Source organism: Rhizopus delemar, genomic scaffold (assembly GCF_000149305.1).
Source record: "Rhizopus delemar RA 99-880 supercont3.9 genomic scaffold, whole genome shotgun sequence".
NCBI lineage: Eukaryota > Fungi > Mucoromycota > Mucoromycetes > Mucorales > Rhizopodaceae > Rhizopus > Rhizopus delemar.
Window position 1 is genome coordinate 2,120,930 of NW_027137835.1, and position 26,066 is coordinate 2,146,995.

Sequence of the window (26,066 nt, forward strand, 5' to 3'; positions counted from 1 at the left end):
CCTTGAATTTCACGCCAATCAAATTTTCTTTTGCATAGTTAAAATCAAATACAACAAAAGCTCAACACCAATAATTACTTAAACTGGTTTTTTTTTCTCCCCCAGAAACACGTAGATTGTCTATTATTTGCCCTTAATAGCTTATATATGGATTGACTAAAAGAAAAAAAAAAAGAAGGATGTGTTTGATTCACAATCATGTTGTATGACGCATGGTTTGAGCGGTGATTCATTTAATGTTTTCTTTTTTCATTTGAAAAATAATAAATGGGTAGAAACAAATGTCGCAATCAGATCCATTACTTGGAAATTGAATAGTCTTTTCTCAAAAGGTGCACTTTTCAGTAATATTTTTAGGAAAATATGGAGAAAAAAAGAAGCTCGTATACTGATTTTTGGTCTCGACGGTGCAGGCAAAACAACCATTCTTTATAGACTTCAGGTAAAATAATACCAAAATGTCTTTTTTCTTCGTTTAAAAAACTAAAGCATAGGTTGGAAAAGTTATTTCAACAAGTCCTAGTAAGATCTTTTGAAGAGAGACATTACGCGCACATAAAGAACTTTGATGAAGCTTGTTAGCCGATGGTTTTAATGTTGAAATAGTGACTTATAAAAACTTCAAGATTGAAATATGAGATTTCGGTGGACGAACAAATATAAGGTGTTTTTTTTATTATTTACATGACGACATGGGAATTAAACAATGTATATGTGTAGACCCTATTATTTAAACACAGATGTTGTCATTTATGTAGTTGATAGTGTAGATAAAGATCGCAAACAAACATCAAAAGAAGAAATACATGCCATGTTGGAAGAAGAAGAATTAAAAGATGTTCCTCTTATATTTGCTAATAAACATGATATGAAATGTGGCTTATCTACCGCGGAAGTAACTGACAGGCTTGATTTATCAATACTAAAAAATAGACAATACTCTATTTATAAAACGAGCGTATTAAAAGGGGAAGGATTAAAACAAGGATTAAGCTAGTAAAAGATGATATATGAATACGATAATTATGAACTAATTTATTTGATTGTAAACAATAAGTTTGTAAATATTCTTCAAGAAAATGAAAAGGATTAAAAGTCTTTTCTAGTTTTTTACGCGTAAATAAAAAAGAATTATGCGAATGGAGTCCTGATGCTCATGATGCTATTAAACAGCCAGCATTTAATTGGACAAATTTAAAGTACTTTAAATTCAGTACAGGACTCAACAAAGGCTGTTTATTGCTATTGACAAGTGACTAATTAACGTACTTGTATATTTTTATACTGTCAGACTTATAAGCCAGCCACAACTCTAATGATAGGATATGTTTTTCTGGCCAGTCTAGATCATCCTATTCTAAGTGGGAACCATACTTTTTTCAGGAATAAATGCTGTGTTTACTTGTCGCTTTTTTGTATAAATTGTATTATTAAAGTTTGTAAAAATGCGACTTTTTTTTTAAAAGGTTTATACAAGTAATGTTAGCGTGTAGCTCAGCTAAATTTTTAGTGCAAGATATTTTTTATAAGTTCTTCAAAGAAAAAGAAGGGTGTTTAGCAAATTATTTCAATGCATTATTTCGTAAACAGGCAGACAGTTGCTTTAAACTTTAATTTATTTACAGAAAAAAGATTTTCATTTCTGAGAACAATTAGTATTGTTACATTAACTTTATGTTGAAGCAGAAAGTATTGGCTGATCATTTATGATAGGAAAATTTAACAAAGTTGTCTTGCACCTGTTTTATATACTATAACAAGAAATACGCGTACATAACACCGAGACAAACAGCATTATTTATTATATATTTTTAAAAGTCTGAATTATTAAATAAATGATTAAAAAATATTCTTTTTAAAAATACTATGGATAACAATATAGCGCGTTTTTTTCAAGATCAATTTTATTAAAGATGTAAAAGGGAAGGAATAATGGCATTCAACAAGCCCGGCAGATATGGCTTAGTAGCGTTTACCTGAATAGAGGAGTTAATAAAAAGATAGATAAAGAATATATGCTTACCAAAAGGGGCCATGTTCCTTAAATCCCTCCCCGTTCACGATATGATGTAACCGTAATCGATTAAGATAGACCGGACCTTGTTAGGTTAAGGGCCATTACACAATGAGGCTCGAAACCAGGCCATGTTCCTTCAATTCCCTCCCCTTCATCATCAATTAGGGATTGCGGTGAGAAATAAACCACTATATTTCTAGAGCATTGCATCTTTGAATCCCATAAGTGTCCCCCCCGTCTCCTTTTGAAAAATCAAAAACAAAGCATGGAGAGAGGGGGGGGGGGCTTGCATATCTTCCAGAAAAGATAACGCGCGTTGTTGTCAAGTCAACTTTCCTTCTTTCATGTTTAGCAGCACAGCTTTTGAAAAGAAAAAATTACCGTGCTGAGGCCATTTTTTTTCTTTCTTTCTTTCAGTTCTCCAAAGCCTGCTCTACGTCACGCTTCTTTTTTTAAAGCTTCTTTCATGGATGATCCGTGTTTATAAAGATGAATCAGACCGTATATGTGTTTTTGGATGATCTACATATCCAATGAAAGACATAATAGATGATTTACACAGTACATTTTTGGATAAAGGAAGGTAGCTCCGATAGATAGAGTGGCTTTTGACAAAGATGCTATCTTTTTACAAGAAAGTAGTTGAGTCATCAAATTAAAAATAATATATTTAATTAAGTTACCATGTGCTACTTGCGTGATGATAAAAGCATAATCTCCACAATGCTTATTCATGTTTAAACTAAAATAAAAGGGAAAGAAATAGTCTAATCAAAAAATTAAATGAGGAAAATTTATAAAAAAAAAAAAGAAAACAAAAGAAAAAAAAAGAAAAAAAAAATGAGAGAGTTCTATTCGCTAAAATCGCGTTTCTTTCCCCTCTTTGGATTTCAACATCAGCTTTGCTTGAAACCTTAATTGGGATTAAAGAATGGGTCAGAGAATACTGACGTATGTACATGCCTCACTTTGTTCCTTAGCTTGATCGTATTACAAGAGCGATACTACCCTTTTTAGGTAAAACCTAGAATAAGTAAAACTTAACCTTTCCCCTTTTTAAAAGTTTAATTTAAGCATGAAAAACTTCTTTGTGCAGTAAAGTTTATTACAGTTGAGTTAGACAGTACGCTTTTTGTGCCTTCCGAATTATACATAAATAGTAACTGTTAGATCTATTTTACTTGCTTTATTAGTAATAGTATTTTTATTTGACGCCAAACAATACAGAAATTTACACAAGAATGCATATTTTCATAGAACATTTTTTAGCATTAGCCTAGGTTTATAATTCAACATTATGCATACTAAAGGATCTAAACTTTTTTTTTTTTAAAAAAAAAAAAAGTTTTCTAATTAAAATATTTCGCGGTTTACCTGTTAGAAAGGTACATGCATTCTTTTGATGCGAGAACTTTGTGTGTTTTTAGAACTCAGTTGTCAAAAGAAAATTTAACTAAGCATCTCTTATTTCTTGACTCATCTTTACTTTAATTGCTCGCTTGCTCGCTGTCATCAAGCACCTTCATGTATCAACTTCGGATATTCTTTCCTTGTCGGCGACTATCAATATCTGTTAATATCCAGACGATATTTTGTAATTGGAGAATGAAATATTTCTAAAAGAGAAAAATGCCAGACAAATATTAGTATCTTTTTTGTCCTTGCTAAGCTTCATTTGGGTTTCACAAGAGCCTTTGCGTGATGGCTTACTTTGAATACTAAAGCTGCAGGTATGTTCGGTGAGTACAAACGTAAAAGTGGACATTTTTAAACGGCAAGTTACTTGTTTTCTTTGTCCTTTTTTTTTTCCCTTTTTTTTTTTTTTTTTTTTTTTTTTTTCTTTTGAAACAAGCTATGTGCTCTTGAAAAGACGCGTTTGTTTTATTCAAATACAATTATCTTTGTCTTTTATTATTATTTAAATTGAACACAGCTCAATTGCTGTTATATACTTTTTAAAAAATAAATGACTACATTAACAATGTTTTAATATTCTTTTCACTTTCCAGAAAATCAGTTTATGTACTGTTACTTGTTCAAACCCTATTATCTCTTTGTCTGTGAAGACCAAAGTTAAATGAATGTGATTAATGATGGCAATCTGTAAATTTAAATACACAAAATGTAAAGGCATTACACGATTACAATGTCTTTGCCCTTATTTCTATTGTTGTTTACATTATAATGCACAAATATTTTTCATTTATTTATTTAGAAAAAAGTAAATGATTTAGGATAACAGGTTTTATACAGATTTTTATTTATTTATTTCAACATTGGCATGAATGCAAGAAAAAGAGGGATAGAAAAAGAATAAAAGATTTAACGATTTTCAGAAGTTTGAACTTGGAGTATCAATTCGCGAGGAGCATCAAATTGAGGCATGACAACTTCAATAAAATGAATTTTGTTACGTTCCTCCTTGACTGTCTTCATTGCCCTCTCAAACTCATCTCGCGTACGGACTTGAGCTTCAACACCAACTTGAGCTGGCGAAACATCAGACAGATTGCGCTGAAGATGTCCACCCATATAGTCAAGAGTTTTGCTGTAGTTCCACATCTGAAAGTTATTATAAGAGCGGTGAGGCCCATGAATGAGTTTTTCGATAAGGTATCCATCATTGTTCAACAAGAAAATGACAGGTGTCAACCCTTGATGCAAAAAGACTGAAATTTCTTGACAAGTAACCTGGAAAGAGCCATCACCCACAAAAAGATAAACTCGTCGATCTCGATCAGCGAACGCAGCACCGACAGCACATCCGACAGCAAAACCGATGGATCCCCAGAGTACTTGAGAAATAAAGAGAGCGTCTTTGGGAGCTCTTAAATTAAAAGAGGCAAATTCAGCTGTGCCTGTTTCAGCAACAACAACAGCGCGAGGATCCATGTATTCTGGTACCTTATTCCAGAAATAATTGTGCGTTATTTCAGTTCCTGATTGAATTGGATCTGGCTCATGACGAGGGCCTAGATCAAATACACGAGGCCTTTGAGGAAGAGACTTGGTCAAAAGAGGAAGAAATTCCGTCATTCCCACTTTGTCATAGTCGGCATAAAATATCTGGGTACCAAATGAGTGAAGAGAGATCGTTCTAGCAGGATCCAGTTTATAGGTGAAGCCACCAGTGTTGAAATCGGATTTAATCGCACCAAGTTCAATGACCAGATCAGCTTGCTCAAGTTCCCTGGCGATACCCTCGATGGTAATATTACCAGCATAGCAACCACGATAATTGACAAGATCCTCGGGAACAATACCTTTACCCATAGGTGCAACGTAAGTGGGAAAACCGGTACGTTTCACGAATTCAATAGCCTCTTGAACTAAATTGTGTCGCTGAACACATGCATCAACAACTATAATCGGATGCTTAGCCTGTGAAATAGCGTCCAAAACAACCTTAAGAGCCACATCTTGAGTTTGAGTAGGATTTTTGGGGACAGAAAAATTGAGAGGTTCAGAACTAGGAAGAGCAACCTCAGCATTAATCAGATCAATGGGGATGCCGATATAACCAGGTCGCTTTCGAATCATAGTCTGCTGGATGACGCGATCAATTTCTCGGATGGCATTGTCAAAGTTTAAATGAGTAGAAGCACACGTGATCATGGAAAACATTTCAACAAACACCTGAAAATTGCCATTACCAAGCGTGTGATGAAGAATAGCTCCAGCTTCCTGGGATTTAGTATTAGGAGTGCCGACAATATGAAGTACTGGGACTTTTTCAGAATAAGATCCAGCAATACCTGCTGCAGCAGAAAGTTCCCCTACACCAAACGTGGTAACTACAGCACCAAAGCCTCTGATACGAGCATAGCCATCAGCAGCATAGGAAGCATTGAGTTCGTTTGCATTATTACCCCATATGAGCTCAGAATCATCTTCAATTAAATCCAATAGCGGCTACATTGCAAAGTTTTTCAGGATATACACACATTCAAATAAATCTGTATCCACTTCGTAACTTACCATATTGTAATCACCTGGAACACCAAAAATCGTGTCGATTCCGGTTTCTTTAAGACGTTGAATGAGATAATCTCCAATTTTGATACTAACCATGTGAGTTATAAAAGGATGATGCAAGCTCTAAAGAAAAAGGGCAAAAATGAATATTCAGTAAGATTACTTATACATGGCATAAATATTTGGAACCCTTGTTAAACAGCGCCAATATGGTTGGTTCCTATTTTGCTTTTAGGGTATGCTGTCTGGAGGAAAGCATGTGTAAATAATCATTTCAATTCATTCGGTTTTAATAAAAGTAAAAAAATTCACACAATTCTGTGTAGATATTTATAAACTTTGTTTTTATTAATAAATGATACATTGGCTCTATATAAAGAAGATCAGCATACAACAATCGAAAAACCCCTCAGGCTTAAATCGCTAATTTATTTCAATCGATTGATAGCTCTATTTACCCATGTTAAAGAATCTATATCATAAAAATCAAGAAGGATAAGGATTCAAAGAAATCACAATTTAAAAAAAAAAAAAAAACGTTATTATTTATGCCATCCTATTGTATATTATTAAAGTAATCATTCTACAGAGTTTTTTCCAACTAATTTGCACATTGAGATTTTTGTTATGCGCACTGATTTTTCTATTCCCGCGTTGAGTTTTAATTTGCGTATATTGTTTTTTCGATCTTGCTTATAAATGATTGAAGATCTGTTGCGACTTACAAGGCCAAGTATGTACCAAAGTAATTTGAATTATATTTAGCCTCTAAAGAATACTTTCCTTGATTGATTGCATTAAAAAAAGCTTTCTCAAGTCTTGTGCCAACCTTGAATCAAAAGCTTTGCATATTTATGAAATGGACATTGCCTACCAACAAGCCATCAGTATGTTCTATTAGGTGAAATGTAAAAAAGCTCAGAAAAAAGAATACATGATATGGAAGGCATCGGCATTTTCTAGAAAATAATTCTGAAATGCCTGTTAAATTATCATTTTTTCCAAATCAACAAGAAAAGCTTTTGAATGCAAAAGTTCAGAAAGCTGCAACTTAGATGTTGATTTCATGGGAAAAAAAATATCTCATTCACCCCTGACGGTCCTTTTGAATAATTTGAGAATCAGTCTCTATAATTCGAGACATCAATGCATCTCTACTACCAAAAGGACTCTCCTAACGCCATGCTTTACTTTTGATCAGAATTCGTCAAAAAGGCTAAGGAAAGGCGACTATGAAAAAGGACAAAGACATTGGCAGACTTTACCCTAAATAAAAATGCTAATAATAAACGACTCATAAAGGTATTATTCATTATTATGCAATGGCCACTTGTACTGCTCTACTTGTGGACATCTTTAATCTTATTAAAGTGATTCAAAAAGTGCTCAGTTCTTGCTTTTATCCTCCCTAAGGTAGTTACAATTTTACAATCTACTTCTCTCCACTTTTTACAGCCAATCACAAGAGTAGATTCCTTTAGAGACATATCACAACTCTCTAACCGGAAATAACATCCAAGGATAGTGATTGAGGTCCCTTTGATTTTTGGTACTCTTGTTTTTGTTGGTGTGTCTACATTGGACCAAATTTGAACACAATTGGTATGAAGATTATCAATAATAGCATTCTTTCATTTTCGAAACACATGCTGCTATCTGTTAACCATACCTAAACTATTTTTGTTTTCTTTCAAGCAGGATATTATCAGAATTCTAATGCCCAGTACCTTTTCCAGATTCTTTGAACTCAAGGCACACTGTTCTTCCATGTGCTAATGAAGCGAATTTTTCTGGTAGATATATTTCGATTTATCCCAGTTGATCTTGCTCACATTTTTTTTTTAAAGTCATCGAATCAACATGATCGACCAAGTTCATAATAAATAGCCCATACTCTTTTTTTAAAACATCGACTTTTATAAAATCTCTCATCTTCTTCTCTGTGCGTGTTTCATGTTTATTCCACTTTTTGCAGGAGCGATAAACAGACGAAATTACTACACTTTTTCTTACTGCAATACTCTTCATAATTCCCATCTTGACAATGAAGGAGACATAATACGTTGAGTTTTGATGTAGCTTTAAGTGTTCAAGTCTTTTCGAAACTGCTACTTTATGTGTCATGGCTAGAAATGCTTTGCTAAAAGCTTTCTAGTGAACAAGACTCGTGAATGATATCTATATTTTATTTAAGAATATAAGCTTGAATTTCTATGTGACTATGCTGCTTTATTTGCTATGTCCTCTGTTTACAAAGAAATTATGTCTTTTCAAAGTTATTTTTAATTTATAATGTCTCTTAAGAGTACATTTACTCATCCCTATGGATGGAAATATATTTTATATAGTTATAGTGGCATCAAGAAATTTTTTTATAGGCCACTTTAAATGTGATGGCAATAAAGAAAACGATGAGAGCAGTATGTCTCATCTTATGCTTCATTCCAAAAGAGAGATAGAGAAAACTGTAGTCATATGTGAACAAAGAGAAAAAGAGATACTGAATAATAAGCGTTCCAACTGTAAGATGAATTAAACGATTGGAAATTAAATTGGAAACAAAAACATCATTTTACACACAAAATCTCGACTCTTTAAAGCTGAGTTACATTATTGTAACAATCCCAAGTTTGAGATAAATGAGTCTCACTGTAAGAAAGAAAAAAAAAAAAAAAAAAAAAAGAGTAAGAGATTACGATATGAACGAATTCGATATGGAGTAAAAAGAATGAAGGATTGGTTTTAGGCATACATGTTGTATAAAAACCAGATAGCTTATAATACTTGTCATAGCTCAATTCCATTTATGAAATTGATTATGCTAGCGCCAATCAGCATCAGTTGAATTGACTTTATAAAAAAAAAAGTCGAAGCTTTTTAAATAAGTTCGAGAACACAATGGATACTACAAAATCTCATGTAGTAAATACTTTTATTAAAGCTGCTGACGGTAATAAAGCTTTATGAAGCTAGAAAACAAAAGAATATAAACAACTAAAAATCACAATGTAGTTTGACATTAAAGAACAGGATATAACCTTTCCACATGAAATTATTTTCACAAAAGTTAGCTATGAAACGAAATTGTCCTGAACACTAAAAGTCATCTACAGATTTTTTGTCACACTATTAGACTATGCATGCGTTCATTTGGACGAATTGTCGATAATCCTTGGATCATCTATGTTTTGTGCTAAATATTTATCTGATGTGATGATTCATAATCCTACAAGTGTAGAAACCGGGTAAATTGAAATATATACTTGTTTTTATAATAGACAAAAGTGTAAACAAAGTCATGTTTCCTCTCTCTTGTTTTTTTTGCTGCGAAAAAAAAAAAAAAAAAAAAAAAAAAAAAAAAAAAAAAAAAAAAAAACACTACCCTACCACCCTTCGGATTCACTTGGGTAATATTTTTCCATGTTTCGACATCCGGAAAGGATGAGTGCAAATGCATGTCTTTGGTCAAATGAATAAATGTAACTCCAATACGTCATTGCTTTTTACAATAACAGGTGTGAAGAAGCTGACTTTACGTTTAAGCAATGATCGACATAAGCATATCACTTTAGCTATAAAAAAATATAAAGTAGACATTTTCCAAGCTTCTCATGTTGAAAGCAACGCGTATTGAGTCAAGAACATTCAGACTGTTTTACAAGAGGAAGAAAAAAAAACATAATAAAAGTGGCACCATAGAAAAAAAAATTGGGTGTTATGTTACACGCATTATGAAAAGCGCAATGAAGAAGATGTTTATGCAAGAGACAGACTAAGGGAGATGAAATATATGCGGAATTCATAGGTTGAACCTATTGATGGTAAATAACTTGTTCTTTTTACAAAGTCATGTTTATACAATGGCAAAAAAGATTTTGTCACGTACATGGGTTGTCCAACTACAGTGAAATTATTCATCCGAAAACCGGATTTGTTTAGGGTCATACACATACAAGTTGACTATTGTCCTGCGGATAGATACTATTGGCAGCCGGAACATACGATTAACCTTAATCCTTTTGAATAGCTGTATTAAGCAGCTGATGGGCATTGCTTGAAGCCAATACTGTTGACTGGATATTCTAATTATATTTGATATGCATTCTTTAATAACAAGACATATATTTCAATACAAAAGAAATCAAAAAAAGATTTTGAAAAGCACATTCTAGAAAAAGTCTGTGAAATAATAGAACTTTGTCGATTACGCTATCAACAGCTGACTAATTCAATCAATCCTGTTCACAATTTTCTTTATTTTACCCTTTGTATTTATAAAGAAGTATATGAAAAAGAACAATCTATTGAAAAACGAGGATGAATTTCATTTCATTCATAAAGATGCTTTATACTTTTTAATTCAGTTTATATCAAAAAGCACGTATTTTGATTAATAATCTATTGTATCTGTCATGCACCATTAAAATTTTGGTTTTGTGAAAGTAAACTACGGAGTTTTGTTTGACCGACTGGACAAAACTAAAGTGTCGTTTTCGGTTCCTTGATTTTTCCACCAGTGCATAAATTTTAAAATTCCGTTCCGGTGATCGTAAAAGACAAAAGATATAAATGTACGGCTTGATTTCACTTTGATCTCTTTATTAATTCAATTCAAATCAAATAACAAATCAATTATAAAAAATGTCTTCTATCGAAACCTCCAAAATCTCAAGTTTTATGATCAACAATATTGATGACTTTGTTGCAGATTGGCATGTTCGCGTTACTTGGATCGCATTCATGACACTCTGGGTCTTTTGGGGATTGGTTTGGGTTTTCCGCAACTTCTTTGTTTCAAACTCTCCTGCATTGACTCCTGCTCCTGAAGCAAATGCTGCTGATGATACGGAAGCATCAAAGAAAAAACTCTTTAGCGTTACCAGTGACAGTTTTGCTCTTCGTCTAGATCGTGCTCATCAAGTTGTAAAAGATGCCTTGTTCTCTCTTCTCTGTCTTCTTTCCATGAACTCCTTTGCTCGTGCTTCAACTCGTGCTGTCATGATCCTCGCTTGGTTCTTCACTGCCTTTGCTGTCTGTTGGTTTGCTGTCGTACTCCTTGTTGATAACCGCTTTGTTCGTTTGACGTATTCACTTGTACAATAGGGGGTTGGTCTTGCTATTGCCGGTCTTGCATTTAAGCCGTTGTTTCTATTAAATATGATTATAAGAGACGCTTATCTCTTATGATTATATATACTTTTGATCTACATCTTTTTGAATTTATCTAATTTCTAATACTATTTTTATCTTTAATCATATTTTATTCAATAAATATATACAATCTATTGTTAAACTCAGTGATTACATTCGTTCATAATCTATTAGTTATAATCTGCAAAGTAATATTCCTTACAAGGTTCATATTACACTATAGTCAAAGTCATTGTGTTCAGTATAAGGTTATCTTCACAGAGTATTTGTCAATTTGCTTGTGAATGTCTTTTGTATGCACATATGAAATAAGAGAGTATCTTAGTCGAGTCAAACAACCTCAGAATTCAATATAAAAGTTGACTCTAAGCATCAAGCGAGTTTATTCTATCCGGAAAAGATTTCATAAAAAGTTGTATTAGAAAAGTAACCGCATGGTCAATTCATCTGACAATGGACATACAGCTCATGTTGGTTGAGAATTGTTCCATTTAAATGCTGCATGAACAATGATGAACAAATTACTTGAAATCCTGTATTCTTTCTCTAAGAGCAAGAGAGCCCTTTGAAGAGCTTTAAAAGTTGAGTGCTGCGATTAAAAAAGCAAAAGGAAACCTAATGGCACAGGTGCTCATGACTTTTTTTTTTATTTTATTTAAAGATCATTGACTTTCTGTATAAATATGCAAGACCTTAAGATGAAGCAAAGTCATCAGTATTATAATATTCTGGGTATTTTTTAATAAGCTCTTCAAGCTCATTCTGCTGTCTAACTAAGTTTGGCGTCAGCTCATCATAAACATCAGTGAAAAGATGCTTGATAGCAGGTTTCTTTCTCTTTTCTGCTGCACTGAAGCTTCTCAAGACATCCTTTTTTACTGATTTGCGATAATCTTCTTCTTCTTGTGGACTCCACCAACCTCTAGCTTCCATATATCTTCTAAGGCGAGTGATAGGATTATCGAGCTGGGCTCTTTCCTCAACTTCTTTTCTATCACGATATTTTGTAGAGTCATCAGAGGTACTGTGATGACCGATACGATAGGTCATAGCCTCAATTAGTACAGGCTTCTGTTCATTGATAGCCATATCTCTAGCTATCTTTGTAGCATTATAGATGGCCCAAATATCATTTCCATCCACTCGAATAGTGTCAATACCATAGCCAACTCCACGACTTGCTATACCATCACCCTTGTATTGCTCAGAAGATGGAGTAGATATAGCAAAGCCATTGTTACGACTAAGACAAATAATTAGTAAGCGAAAAAAAAATCTTTTAAGGAGAAAAAGAAGATAAATAGTTACCAGAAAAAGATGACAGGACATTTGAGGGTTGCTGCCATATTCAAACCTGCGTGAAAGTCTCCTTCGGAGGCAGCACCTTCACCAAAGAAACATAAGGTACAAGCCTTTGCTCCTGAAACTTTCAGTGCATATGCTGCGCCAGATGCTTGAGGAATTTGCGTGCCCAGCGGAGAAGAAATTGTTTGAAAGTTTAGCTTTTTTGATCCATAATGAACAGGCATTTGCCGTCCCTTTCCGTGATCCAATTCATTTGAAAAGCATTGATTAACGAATTCATCTATCGTAAATCCTCGATAAGCAAGCATAAAAGCCTCTCGATACTAATTTGATTAAAGAAAATTAATTTAAAAAAAAGAATATTTTCCTTTTTTATTTACCTGTCCAAATACAACATCTTCAGGTTGCAAAGCAGCCGCACTTCCAATCATTGCCTCTTCACCATAATGTGTCATATAAAAGCTAATACGACCTTGACGTTGGGCATCATACAATATACCATCCATTGTATGAAGAAGTACCATATTTTTGTAACACTTCAGTACTTTTTCTTTTGACAAGCTGGGATCGTGCTCTGGATTTAAAACAGCGCCAGTATGATCCATGACACGATAAGCTTTAAGAGGCTCAGTCTGCTGCATAAACTTCATTTCATTAGTAAATCTATCGGTTGATGTCCAAGACGATTTGACATTCAATTCATCAGCCGTTACATCAGCTACGTTTGCTGAAATATTATTAAACAACTAATGAATAAGCGTAAGAGAATGAACGTCATCTTTAACAAGTACATTTTCAACCTTTGTAGTAGCAGCAAATGATCTTTGACAATTAAACCTTGCTGAATTTCTTAAGCCATACTTTAAAATTGAATTCATTCGCAACATTTTTAAAGAGAAAAAAAAAATGTAAAAAAAAAAAAAATGAAATAAAAAGAAATGAAATAAAAAGAAAGCAAATCAGAACAAAAACTTACATTGCCTTTATCGTGCGAAAATTTGTGCATTTTCCATTTTAAGCCTATTTCGTGGGAAAAATATTGAATGCATCCATGTAGCATCAGTGCGGTAAATGCATTACCAAGCAATTGTTTCAAACAAGAAAATTAGAGTAAGCACAACACCGAATCATCCTTCTTTCTAATTTTCGTTTTAATAAAATAAACAGATAACTTTAAAAAGTAATGCCTTGTTACTGCAACATGGGTAAGTTAGTCAACCAAGCCAATTGTGTATTGTGAATGCAAACAATAAAATAGCTTTTTCATTTAAAAGATTTTAAAGATGTTAAAAAAATATCTTTTGAACAAGCATTAAATAGCTAAGCAGATGGACTCTAAAGTAACATTCATCGTTTCCTAAATTACCAGCATCATCATCTCTTGAGTGGCACGAAGTTTATAAGCAAACAAGTGCCTGTTCGTCTCTATGTAGCTAATAATACTTGCTAAATGTTCAAGGTTTGTGTGGTTGAAACTTAATTATGGCAAGATACTCCAGTGCACAAGTTCCTTATATTATTTAAAATAAGGAGATGGTTGTATTACAGAGATAATGCAAAAAAAAAACTCTTAATACGCTTATCACTTTACCTATCATCTCTTCTTTTTATTGCTCTTTACCATTTTGGGTTTAGTCAAAATACAGAACTATCATTTTATTTGGACAAATTGGATATGATGTCTTCAATAGATGCACTTTAGAATTACTTTGACAAGAAAAATAGCTTTATTTAATAATGCACTACTGATTAGATTTCTTTTTATATATATCTTTCTATTCCTCTCAATTTCGCTTGCTTTCCAGGTACACGCATGAATAGATATCTTTTTTTCCTCTCCCTCTTTATTCATAATGCAAAACAATATTGCTCAACGTCTAAATCAATGTACAAGATTGATTCAATTTAGTATAAATATCAATCTAAGCTAATTCCATAAGTGTAACTTTCTCATTTTCTTCCTATTGAGCCTGCTTATTCAAACATCCTCCATGATGTTCTAGCTTTTTTGTGTACACACTCGTGTTTATTTCTGCAACTATACTGACATAAACAACTAAACAAGATACGATGGAGGTTTTAATTCAACATAAAGAGTTATTATAAAATTTATTTAGAAAATATATGATTTATGTAGTTTTTCTTTGAATTTTTTTTTTAAGAATATAACTTAGTAAACTTTTACTAAACAATTGATCAGAATCATTTATATTGTATAATGGTTAAGGTAATAAAAAAAAGAGGTGGAAAAAAAAATAAACGGTGCGGATACCTTTTGAGACTGATCTTTATTTTAGTTTAAATTAAAGTACAAAAATACTCTAATGGATATCATCTATTACAAGAGTTCCTCTAACCTTCAGGTGCTTTAACAAGTGTCATCTCTAATTATGATTATGAAAACTTTTCACTTGTTCTTTTGTATGTCTGTCATAGATTATCTTTTATTCTGAGAATTCCTTACTGATTTGAATAATGTTATTTCAATTATGTGAAAGATTAGTAATATTCCTGAAATTGGATTGGATTTGGTTATTTTAGTTGATACTTCTTCTTATCAAAGAACTCTCATGAATACAATACATATTCTAAAAGAACATGCTTAATTGGAATTGATTGTATGATCTTATTTCAATAAGCTTATGTTTTATTTTAATTATGATCTTGTATTAAGACTTATATTTATCAATGTCAACCACAGTCAGTTACTCTTCTACAACAATTTATAGTAATTTGGGATATTGACATAAACATTAGAAAATTTGCAAGAAATTACATATAACATGAAAGAAAATACGCAAAATCAATAAATTATTGATGTCATAAGTCAACTAGTTTATTAAGTTGCTGTATAAAATAGAGAAAAATATGAATATCAAGCTCATTGGTTGAGTTGATGTCTACTATCAGCAATATCAAATAGTCCAAGCCTAAAGACCAACGTCAGAATTCAAGTGCACCACGCGCAAATTAAATTACCGCACCGCAAATTTTACATCCGACCGGATTTTTTGTTGTTCGGACCGGACAAAAATATATGGTTATATTTTTGGGATTTTTTTCACAAAACAATTTGACAATTTGACCGAGAGGCCTAAGGTGGCAGACTCGAAATCTGTTGTGCTCTGCACGCGCAGGTTCAAATCCTGCAATTGTCGACATTTTTTTTTTTTTTTTTTTTACACACTGTTGGTGCTATTGTCGTGCTTGTTCTTGTGCTTTACTTTTAAGATATTGAAAGATATACAGTCAAGTTTTTTTTAGTACCACGCCAGTTAGAAAATGAACTTTTGCGTAACAACCTATTTGAAAACGGAGTATCAACTCTTTTGCTTGAAAACCAAAAACAACATAAAATTATAAAAAGCAAAAACATATAAATACCCTTATATCTTATCCCTATTTTTTACTTCACTTCACTTTACTTTTGAATTTTATATTCTTTTTATATTTTCTTTATTTTATAAAACAATAAATCCATCAAGCGTTCAATTGAAACCCTTTGGTCTGTGTTCTATCTTAAATACTGAAGTCCCTTGAAGTCAATAATCTTCATTGTAAACCTATTCCTAAACCTCAAGAGTTTAACCTATTCTAACAAGTTTGATCTACTATTAACAAGATCTGGTGGTCACTATCGACAAAACTTACATACTTAAAAACCTAAACCCGCAAACAAGCAATATATTAAAGAAAATTACAATATTGTGACAAAGAAGTCAAAAAAAAAAATTAACGGTATTGTAACGAAAATGGCAATGAAGATGCACAGAGATTAGCCGAGTCAAGTCAAAAAGATAAAAAAATTAAAAAAATGAAAAAAGTTAAAAAGATAAAAAAGGTCAAAAAAATAAGAAAAGCTAAAAAGAAAAAAAAAAAAATATTATACATATATATATATCCCATCTTTTTGTGAAGAAATTGTCAGTTAGTAAAAATAAATCATATATTTCTACTCAATAATTAACAAACTTTAACAAGAAAGTCCCTGTTTACCTAAACTTTTTACTCTACTTTAACTTTTATCAAGAAACATCGTATTGATCTTACACATAAGATCTGGTGGTCACTACTTATCAAGCATCTGCTTAAATTCCATACAAAACAACAACTTACAAGGCAATCACAACCTTAAATCAAGCTTTACAAGCAAACTTTACCCAATTTAACACTCAAACTTGCAAGCCAACCTTTAAAATAACAGTATAAATATCCCAACTATTTAGATGAAGAAAAAGGACAGTACAGTTCTATTCACATTTTATTTTATATATTTTATTCAATGAACAGGCAACCTTCTCATAAAAAGTTCCTGATCCCCTTATTTTTTTTATCTTTACCTTTATTTGATCTTAAATAAAGATCTGGTGGTCACTACAGTACTTTTAAAAATTTCAAGAAAAACTTCTATAAAACACTCAACCCAAAGCACAAACCAACTAAAATAACACTGTAGCACAAATGATGAAATTTTAGATCTGGAGAACAATGCTGATCATAAGAATAAAATTTGATGTTCAGCGACATTGATGTCGGTCAACATACATTACAAACAACATAAACAATAAGCCACGCTTTTTTTATATAAACAAGATGAATATTTTAAACAAAATAACAGGCATTCAATAAATCAAATCTTCTTGCGTTTAAAAAGCAATCCTTTCTTATTGGGTCACAATTAACTTTTCTTTTCTTTTTATTCTTACCTGTTCTTTCTGATCTGGTATCTGAGTTATTACAAATCAAGAAAGATCCCTTTTATTAAACAATCTCACTCTTAACCTTATTGACCTATAAAGATGTGGTGGTCATTACTTAAAGTCAAATTAGTCTAATACAACCCAAATCCCAATTACTAACAAGTTACAATGGTATTGTAACGATGCGTCAGTTGATATTAACACCAACTGTTGCTGCGTTCTGTGGCCATTTATTTTTTGAACCTAATATCAAAAACAAACCTTGTTTCTATTTTTCTTTACTTCTCTTGAATTGTTTATCTTCAATATATTTTATAAATAAACCTGATATCTTTATCTCTGAACCTTTTGGTATAACAATCTTAAGTACAAGCAAGACAAGCGCCTTGAAGTCGATTGTCTTCATTGTAGACTGTTTAAAAACCTCTATCAAGTAATCTTACTATAGCTCACGTCTGATCTACTCAATAAGTTATGATGGTCACTAAACACAGCCAACTCCCGCTCAAACCATTAGTCTTTTTTGGACTCAAACTCTTCAGAGTTTTTATATCTTACTTCAAGATCTGTATATCAAACCTGTTTAATATTGTAAAAACTTTACAAACTCCAACTTCATAATGTAACAAACAGATAACGAAGCTCATTCATTAAATAGAATTCAAAAGCAATTCTAATATGAGCACCTTGTTTATGTTGGAACTTTTTTTCATTGCCCTCACCTTTTTGATCTTACTATCTAAGCAAATGAATTGGCATTAGTGTCTTCTGTTTAATTTAAGAAACACTGTTTGTTACTTTTTGTCTTTATAAATATCGTACAGAACTAAATCAAATTGCTTTAATATCTGTACTATCTTATATACATTGGTAATTTTTCCCAAATACGTATAATTAAAAACTGTAGTCTGTAACTGCATTTAATAAAAATTTAGAGTCTAAATTTTACTATAAAAAAAGAGGCTAACTATACTAATTTGAATAGTAATTTCATCAAGTAATCACATTATCTATTATAAATATACGTTCAAATATGAATTATAGTGTTTTTTTTTTTTGACATTGAATTGTATTATTAATCTTAAACAGTACCTTATTGCTAGCAGAATTTATGCAGAGTGGCCTTCATATCGAAAGTGTATGTGACTGGACAAGGGTTCAATGATGGCTTTTTAAACACAGCGCTTAATAATCTTCTTCCATTGCGTTCTATTCTCTTTTCCCCCTTTTCTTTTCCTTATCACGCAAAATAATGAGTCATTCGTTTCTTATTCATGTGTCAAAAACAATACCTCGGTCAAAAGTAAACCAGGCCATTTTTTCTCAGCTTCAGTCACCTGTGCCAGCCAAACCTTTCAGCTTACGCTCATTCTCGACCAGTCGAAGCCAAAGCAATATCTCTATTTGGGGTGGCGAAGCTATTCAGAAATCGTTGAAAAAGAATGTCAACGATACTGTCTGTATAGGAATCACACCTATTCGTGGCCCTTCAGCTCTTCGCCGAACTGTTTCCTCCATGAGCAGCACTACTGCGCATTTTAGAGATCGCGACCCTAAAGATGATCCAGCCGATCAGTTTCCACCTTCAGGCACAGGTGGCCCTGGTGGTCATGGCGAAAATGGTCATGGAAATAATGGAGAAGGTGGAGGAGGCAATGGTAAAAAGCCAAAGGATAGCTATTGGGACGTGACAGACAATCAGCTTCAAAAACCAACGGTACCTGAAGTCTATCCACAAGTGCTAGCTCTTCCTATTTCTGGACGACCTTTGTTTCCGGGATTCTACAAAGCTGTGGTTATCAAGGAACCTGCTGTGACTGATGCTATCAAGGAGTTAATGAAACGTGGCCAACCCTATGTCGGTGCATTTTTATTGAAGGAGGAAGGCCTGGAAACTGATACGATTACAGACATTAAGCAAGTTCATGAAGTTGGCGTGTTTGCGCAGATCACAAGCGTGTTCTCTTCCTCGTCTGGAAAAGAAGATGGTGGACTAACAGCTGTGCTGTATCCCCACAGACGTATTAAAATGAACGAGTTATTACCGATTAAAGGCGAAACACACTCTGTTGCAGCTGTAGAAGAAGTTTTATCAAAGAAGAAAGAAACTGAAGAGGCGATTGAGAAAACCAGCAGTGAAGTTCAACCTAATCTTGAGGTTGAGAGAGCAGCAGTGCAAAAGACAGGTAAGCCTATCTATGTCGGATCTGATAACGAGTTTTTTTTAATTCAATTGCTGTAGATGAATTTGTCCCCGATGAGATAGCAGAAGACAAGCCTAGTCACCCGTATGCAACTTCCTTTTTGGCTGATGAATACGCAGTATCTCTTGCGAACGTAGAAAATTTTGTAGAACCAGAATATTCCAAAAAGAGTCAATATATTCGTGCAGTTACTTCAGAAATCGTCTCTGTTTTCAAAGAAATCGCATCCTTGAATCCATTGTTTAGAGATCAAATAGCCAACTTTTCTATGTCACAATCTGCTGGAAATGTGTTTGAAGAACCTTCTAAATTGGCTGATTTTGCTGCTGCAGTATCAGCAGGAGAAGCATCTGAACTTCAGGAAGTGTTGGAGACTCTTCCTGTAGAGGAAAGGCTTCAGAAGGCGTTGATTGTACTCAAAAAAGAATTGATGAATGCTCAGTTGCAGAACAAAATTTCCAAGGATGTAGAAAGCAAGATCGCTAAGCGTCAGCGTGAATACTATTTGATGGAACAGATGAAGGGAATCAAAAAAGAATTGGGGTTAGAGAGTGATGGAAAAGATAAATTAGTGGAAGGCTTTAAAGAAAAGGCTTCTAAGCTTGCTATGCCTGCAACAGTAAAGAAAGTGTTTGACGAAGTAAGATCTATTTTGACTATTATACTTTATGAAAAGAGATTATTAAAACATTCATAGGAAATTAATAAATTAGCCCACCTCGAACCAACTGCCTCAGAGTTTAATGTTACCCGAAACTATCTTGACTGGATTACTCAAATCCCTTGGGGTAAACGTTCTCTTGAAAATTACAATATTTTGCGTGCCACGGGAGTTTTGGATGAGGATCACTATGGACTCAAGGATGTAAAGGATAGAATTTTGGAATTTATTGCTGTAGGAAAGCTTAGAGGTACAATGGAAGGCAAAATCTTATGTCTCTCAGGCCCACCTGGTGTGGGAAAGACTTCGATTGGTAAAAGCATTGCTCGTGCCCTGGATCGTGAATTTTTCCGCTTTTCTGTAGGTGGTCTGACAGATGTAGCTGAAATTAAGGGCCACAGGCGTACCTATGTGGGGGCCATGCCTGGTAAGGTCATTCAAGCTTTAAAGAAGGTTCAAACTGAGAACCCTTTGATTTTAATTGATGAAATTGACAAGTTGGGAAGAGGTCATCAGGGAGATCCATCTTCTGCTCTTCTTGAACTCTTGGATCCTGAACAGAATAGCAGTTTCTTGGATCATTATATGGATGTTCCTGTTGATTTATCCAAAGTTTTGTTTGTTTGTACAGCCAATGTGCTTGATACCATTCCTGGACCACTTTTGGATCGTATGGAAGTGATTCAACTTTCAGGTTATATTGCAGAAGAAAAAGCAGCTATTGCTTCCAAATATTTGGCGCCTGCTGCCAAATCTTCTGCAGGTTTAGAAAATGTCAATGTGAATTTGACAGAAGATGCTATCGATACATTGATAAAGAACTATTGTCGTGAAAGTGGTGTTAGAAACTTGAAGAAGCATATAGACAAAGTTTTTAGAAAAGCTGCGCTTAAAGTTGTTCAACAGACAGGAGAAGACGAAAGCTCCAAAGAAAAAATTGAAGTTTTCCAAAAAGAAAAAGAAATTATCAAGGATGAAAATAGAAAGCCTTTGTCTATTTCAAGTGATGTCAGGGTTGAAATCAATGCTGAAAACTTGAAAGACTATGTAGGTCCTCAAGTTTTTCAAGCTGAACGTCTATATGAACAAACACCACCTGGTGTTGTTATGGGATTAGCATGGACAAGCATGGGTAATAGATAAAAGATTGCCTGTATTCCTAAACAGTCACTTATATTTATAAATAGGTGGTTCATCTCTTTACATTGAATCTGTTCTCGAATCCTCTCTCAATTCCAAGTCAACACCTCAGCTTTCTAAGACTGGCCAACTTGGAGATGTTATGAAGGAATCAACAAGCATTGCTTATACTTATGCAAAGTCCTTGATAGCTACAAGATTCCCCGAGAACAAGTTTTTTGATAAAGCAAAAGTCCACTTACATTGTCCTGCTGGTGCAGTTCCTAAAGATGGTACAGGAAACAAAGATAGTAATTTTTGAATCTATATTCATTCATTTTCCATAGGTCCATCTGCTGGTGTGACTATGACTACCTCTTTACTTTCTCTTGCTTTCAACAAACCCATCAGTCCAAATATTGCCATGACAGGTGAATTAACAGTGACAGGCAAGGTTTTAAAGATTGGTGGTTTGAAAGAAAAAACGATCGCAGCCAAGCGATCCAAAGTGGATACAATTCTATTCCCAAAGGACAATCAGGCTGATTGGGATGAATTACCAGAATATATTAAAGAAGGCTTGACTGGTATTCCATGTGATACTTACCAAGACGTTTATAATGTCGTTTTTCCTGACATTACCAAAGAAGAAGCAAGCAATGTATGGAAAGATGTATTAATAGAAGAAAGTATTAGTAAATAAATACAATGTCAATACAGCTATATTCAAATTCACCAGTTAACTTAAAGTGCTCCCTTCTCTTTTTTATCATGAAAAATAAACCACTTTTTCTGGAGACATTTGAAGAACCTGATACGCTGACAATTCATCTTAATTTTTGTGAACCATGAGATAAACAAGCAATTTTTTTTTTTTTTTTTGCTTTCTATTTAGGTCTCTTGCCAATTTTTATTCTGAATTCTTTACATTTCTTCACTAAGTTTACCAACAATAGAATGGGCTCTAGTTAAGAGTATAAGGATAGGAGTGAAAAGTTCTTGTATTATCGCTAGGTAGCCATCCAAGACGCCAGCGTATGAATTGGCTTCTTTCTATTCTAGTCATCGGTAACCAGAGGATAGAGTCTAAAGAGACGGAAGGGCGACATTGAAGAAGAAGCGTGGAGTTACAAGCTAAGTGCTTTTGATTGAAGTCATCTTGTTAATACTAGAGTTGAATTCTTTTTAGCCCTTTCCTGTCTAGGGACTCAAGTTGCGATATACAACATTCTCATATAGGTGTCTTTGAGAGAGTATACTACTGGGAGTGGTTGTTTCAGCAACAGATATGGGGGCAAGCACGAGAGTAATGCGTCGTCTGGAAGATGATGAAAATGTAGAAGAAGCTGAGACTAAAGTACGTGAGTCTGTCCTTTAGCTTATATATACTGTTCAATTAATAAATGTTTTGACTTGTCCTAATTTCTTTGAAATGGATATCAACAGAAGGATCCTTTTATTTGTAAAGGGTGGTTATTTAAATGGTTAAATGAGGTGAAGTAAATTAAATAAAAAGAGAGATGAATAAATGCATGAGGAAATAGCAAATCAAGATAAACAATACCGTTGTTAGCAAGGGAGGACACTTAGCTAGGAGACAATGATTGAGCGCGATTACGCTTTTGACGAAGTTTATGTTCATTGTGAATACGTCGTAGCATTATGGTAGCACATTCGGCAATTTTATTAGGCCAGAAGAAGTAGTTGCCAAAAACCAATTTCCAATGAACCTTGATAAAAGAAGGAGATCTCATCTGACAAATCAGAAAAGCACCGGAAATTGAATAGTTCTATCATACAATACCGGCTATTGAATGGTAGGTCCATCTTAAATACCACTGCAGTGCGATCTTTTTCAAAATATTAGAAAAAAGTACATTCATTTCTATCTAATTATCTTACCTTCAACCAAGATACCAACCACCTTTGGCTCTTTGATCTTCAGCATCACCAATTTATCAAGAGCGATCTGCATCTCCTTGCCAAGTTTGATGAGATCATTTTCGAGGTTTCTATTGGCGTAATTCTCTTTACGCTTTACTTCGACAAAAAGAAGCTCGTGATTTGTTGACAACAGAGGGTTTATGAAGTGAGTGAGATCCGGTTTCATTGCTTGCTTCAATTCTTGGCTGGGATGTGGTTTTAAGTTATATGTCAGCCTCGATAAAAGTCAAATTAATAACAACTATGAAATAATTACTTTATATACATACTATTCACCTTGTATACCCTTTAATTGCAACGTAATGCGATTCAGCAAGTAAGGGCGGAGCGATTCGATGAGGAGCGTAGTCTCGCTCTTGTTTTCTTTATTAGTCATTTGCTTTAACATTGCCGTGACTATCCCAGCAGCAATTTTGATTTGTTTATTTTGCTATTGATTTTTATCAAATCAATAGCATCTTCTGCTTCTGCGTCGTTCCCTTTTATCTGAGCGACCTTTTGAATATTGCGGTATGCAATTACCACTTTGTCGTCAAGAAACTGGAAGTTGACGCTTTCAGTAGCACAATTATGAACTAGCTAGGCTTGATCTGACGACATTTTGGATGAAACGCAGCGATACGTTTTGCTCAAAAGAAAAATAAATGATAGAGCCTTAATCCATTGAGCAAAAAGGATTAAATTTATGCGGTTACCAATTAATTTTTCAGTTGCTTACAAAACACGAGAGTCAGACAGCTTCTTTCGCATTTCAGCGCCTTTAATCGACTGTTGTCGGAAGTCTCCAAAGATTCTGGTTATGTTGTCACCGTTCAAATCTCACTAAATGCAATAAAACATGTATTAATAAATCTTAGATGCTATTTACAATACGTATGGAAAAATGTATGAACCCAAATTTAAAAAATTACCTTAGCTTCATGAGCACCAAAACCGAAGTCAGTATCTCTGTATATGCTTGTAAGATATACTTTGGTGTACTTGTATTTGGTCTTCTTTTCGATGCTCGCCCAAGTGGAATAGTTGGAACTTTCGACTCTATCATCAGCTTTTATTTTGGCATCTATTATTGATTTTCATTTACTTTTTTGTTTTTCATGTTATATTTTATAAAGACGTATACTTACCAGATGATTCAGCAGTAGTGGCTATAGTTATCAGTCCGGTTGGTTGAGCGATTAACACTCCCCAAAAACAAGTATTGGTGTCAGTTTCCTCCTTTTCCTTGCTGGCAAGAAAGGATTTCTTGACGCTCTATTTGGAATTAAAAGGAAAAAAAAAAAAAAAACTTCACGTTTAAACAGAGAATTTATTTAAAATGAACCACATTAAGACGCATGATATGCAACGTATCTATCGCTTTCTCCTGATGCAGATAAAAAAAGGGACTAAAAGCTCTTTTGGTGTCAAAGGCAAAATGTTATAGATGATGAGATAATAAAAAATAAAACTATTTTACCCTCTATTCAGATAGAAAACTGCCAGAGTATTTCTGGAAAGCCACAGCCTGATTCAGTCTCTAGACTTGTCGTTTTTGAGCGATAGGAAAATACTTCGCTTAGAACATCCTAATTTCCGTCATTATTATAAAGTTAGATAACTACAAACTCTGTTGCAATATTCTCGCTGTATTTTCTCCACCAGTTGCGAGCAGTACTTTCTTTGACACTTACTTTAAGAGTAGCTGCTCCAACAGACATCACATGCTGAGCTTTGTAATGAAAAAATAGTTCTCTGACAGCATAGCTATAGTCCATATACTTAGAAAAAAGATCTAAGCTTATTTTTCATAGATGTTCTTGTCTCTACTTTTCTAATGCTGATTTTTGAAGGAATTGACATTAAAATTCTCTTTAAGGTACAAGTTGAGATTGACTAGTTGTTTCAAGGCGTAAAGATCAGATTTAATATCTACAGCAATCATAGCTTCAGTTCCAGCCTCATCGTAAATATTTTCATGACCATCTTTAAAAATACTAGCGATTATATTCTTTTTAACAATATTGTAAAATTAAGTATGAAACTATTTCTTTAAAATACTCCAATTTAATTTCAAATTTTCATTTTTTTTTTGTAAAATCTTCAAACTAGGAATGGAAAGACTGTACATTAAGCAAGCTCTTTTTTCGTTTTTTCCATCACTTTCTGTAGATTTTGCTTTATTTGAAAGTGTCCACAACATCAGACCTGAACATACCTACTGTAAGGCAGCTACAAGCAGAACTCGCTGCAACCAAGACTGAAATCAATCGACTACAACAACAAAACACCTCCTTGAGTGTTTAGCCTAAGCTTCCACCGCCACTGCACCCACGGGCACCTCTGCTACTACTGTTCCTCGTCTACTTGCTTCACTTTCGTCATGGCAATTTAAAACGCCTATCAAATGTTTACCACCTCCAGAGCTTGAATCTCCCCTTTCAAAAAGATTCCAAGCTTAAATACGCTCAAGCTCTTCCCTGCCAAACGGATGATGCTTGCACTTTCAGTCCTCCTTTCACCAACCGAGGATTTAAATACTTCTATCTCTCTATACACTCCTTCTTTCCTATTGGCCAGCTACATTCCTTTCTTCGGTGGTTGTATATCAATAGCAGTCGTATGCTCGATACTCATTACCTCAACCATCATCTCATTGCCCTAACTATTCATAACAATTATGAAGCTGGACTTCACTCCCAATTGAAGGAATTTGAGATTCCCTTACGTGACGATTGCGATCCTCTGGATCCAAACAACCTTGGAGGCCTTTTCTATGACGATTTCGATCAAGATGAGAAGGAGTGCACTGTATTCAACCTCTTCGTCCAATGCATCATTCGTGCTATCTGACGTCTCAAAGGTCCTGTCTAGTGTTCTGTTTCCCGCTTTTTTGTTGAAAAAGCTACCATTGATACCACTGTACTTCATGAACTCTTCCCAGCCAAAAATGCTTGAGTTCAACTTTTGCTTTACCATATGGCTTCCTTTCTTGAGACCCAATTTACAAA

General features: G+C 33.8%; 8 protein-coding genes and 1 non-coding gene across 9 annotated transcripts; 4 read left to right on the top strand and 5 right to left on the bottom strand.

The window, feature by feature from the left end:
• Positions 1-706: 706 nt before the first annotated feature.
• Positions 707-980, top strand: RO3G_11890 (uncharacterized protein; the record flags this gene model as incomplete). The annotated part of the gene is made up of 2 exons (XM_067666474.1): positions 707-895; positions 969-980. 2 exons carry the CDS (start codon positions 707-709, stop codon positions 978-980), a joined length of 201 nt encoding a protein of 66 aa, XP_067522575.1.
• A 3,359-nt stretch (positions 981-4,339) lies between these two features.
• RO3G_11891 (uncharacterized protein) lies at positions 4,340-6,088 on the bottom strand (the record flags this gene model as incomplete). Its single annotated transcript, XM_067666475.1, has 2 exons — positions 4,340-5,929; positions 5,996-6,088. 2 exons carry the CDS (start codon positions 6,086-6,088, stop codon positions 4,340-4,342), a joined length of 1,683 nt encoding a protein of 560 aa, XP_067522576.1.
• Positions 6,089-6,538: 450 nt separating this feature from the next.
• On the bottom strand, positions 6,539-7,479 carry RO3G_11892 (uncharacterized protein; the record flags this gene model as incomplete). The annotated part of the gene is made up of 6 exons (XM_067666476.1): positions 6,539-6,548; positions 6,718-6,821; positions 6,867-6,886; positions 7,084-7,094; positions 7,184-7,258; positions 7,337-7,479. 6 exons carry the CDS (start codon positions 7,477-7,479, stop codon positions 6,539-6,541), a joined length of 363 nt encoding a protein of 120 aa, XP_067522577.1.
• A 3,154-nt stretch (positions 7,480-10,633) lies between these two features.
• On the top strand, positions 10,634-11,095 carry RO3G_11893 (uncharacterized protein; the record flags this gene model as incomplete). Its single annotated transcript, XM_067666477.1, has 1 exon — positions 10,634-11,095. The coding sequence occupies one exon, from the start codon at positions 10,634-10,636 to the stop codon at positions 11,093-11,095; it is 462 nt and encodes a 153-aa protein (XP_067522578.1).
• Positions 11,096-11,836: 741 nt separating this feature from the next.
• Positions 11,837-12,954, bottom strand: RO3G_11894 (uncharacterized protein; the record flags this gene model as incomplete). The annotated part of the gene is made up of 3 exons (XM_067666478.1): positions 11,837-12,386; positions 12,452-12,771; positions 12,829-12,954. The coding sequence occupies 3 exons, from the start codon at positions 12,952-12,954 to the stop codon at positions 11,837-11,839; spliced, it is 996 nt and encodes a 331-aa protein (XP_067522579.1).
• Positions 12,955-15,523: 2,569 nt separating this feature from the next.
• On the top strand, positions 15,524-15,606 carry RO3G_19141. Its single transcript has one exon. It is a non-coding gene; the product is annotated as a tRNA-Ser (tRNA).
• A 2,794-nt stretch (positions 15,607-18,400) lies between these two features.
• On the top strand, positions 18,401-21,835 carry RO3G_11895 (ATP-dependent protease La; the record flags this gene model as incomplete). Its single annotated transcript, XM_067666479.1, has 5 exons — positions 18,401-19,334; positions 19,391-19,992; positions 20,050-21,145; positions 21,201-21,443; positions 21,480-21,835. The coding sequence occupies 5 exons, from the start codon at positions 18,401-18,403 to the stop codon at positions 21,833-21,835; spliced, it is 3,231 nt and encodes a 1,076-aa protein (XP_067522580.1).
• Positions 21,836-22,925: 1,090 nt separating this feature from the next.
• On the bottom strand, positions 22,926-23,242 carry RO3G_11896 (uncharacterized protein; the record flags this gene model as incomplete). Its single annotated transcript, XM_067666480.1, has 2 exons — positions 22,926-22,939; positions 23,035-23,242. The coding sequence occupies 2 exons, from the start codon at positions 23,240-23,242 to the stop codon at positions 22,926-22,928; spliced, it is 222 nt and encodes a 73-aa protein (XP_067522581.1).
• Positions 23,243-25,779: 2,537 nt separating this feature from the next.
• Positions 25,780-26,034, bottom strand: RO3G_11897 (uncharacterized protein; the record flags this gene model as incomplete). The annotated part of the gene is made up of 1 exon (XM_067666481.1): positions 25,780-26,034. One exon carries the CDS (start codon positions 26,032-26,034, stop codon positions 25,780-25,782), a length of 255 nt encoding a protein of 84 aa, XP_067522582.1.
• Between the last annotated feature and the right edge of the window lie 32 nt (positions 26,035-26,066).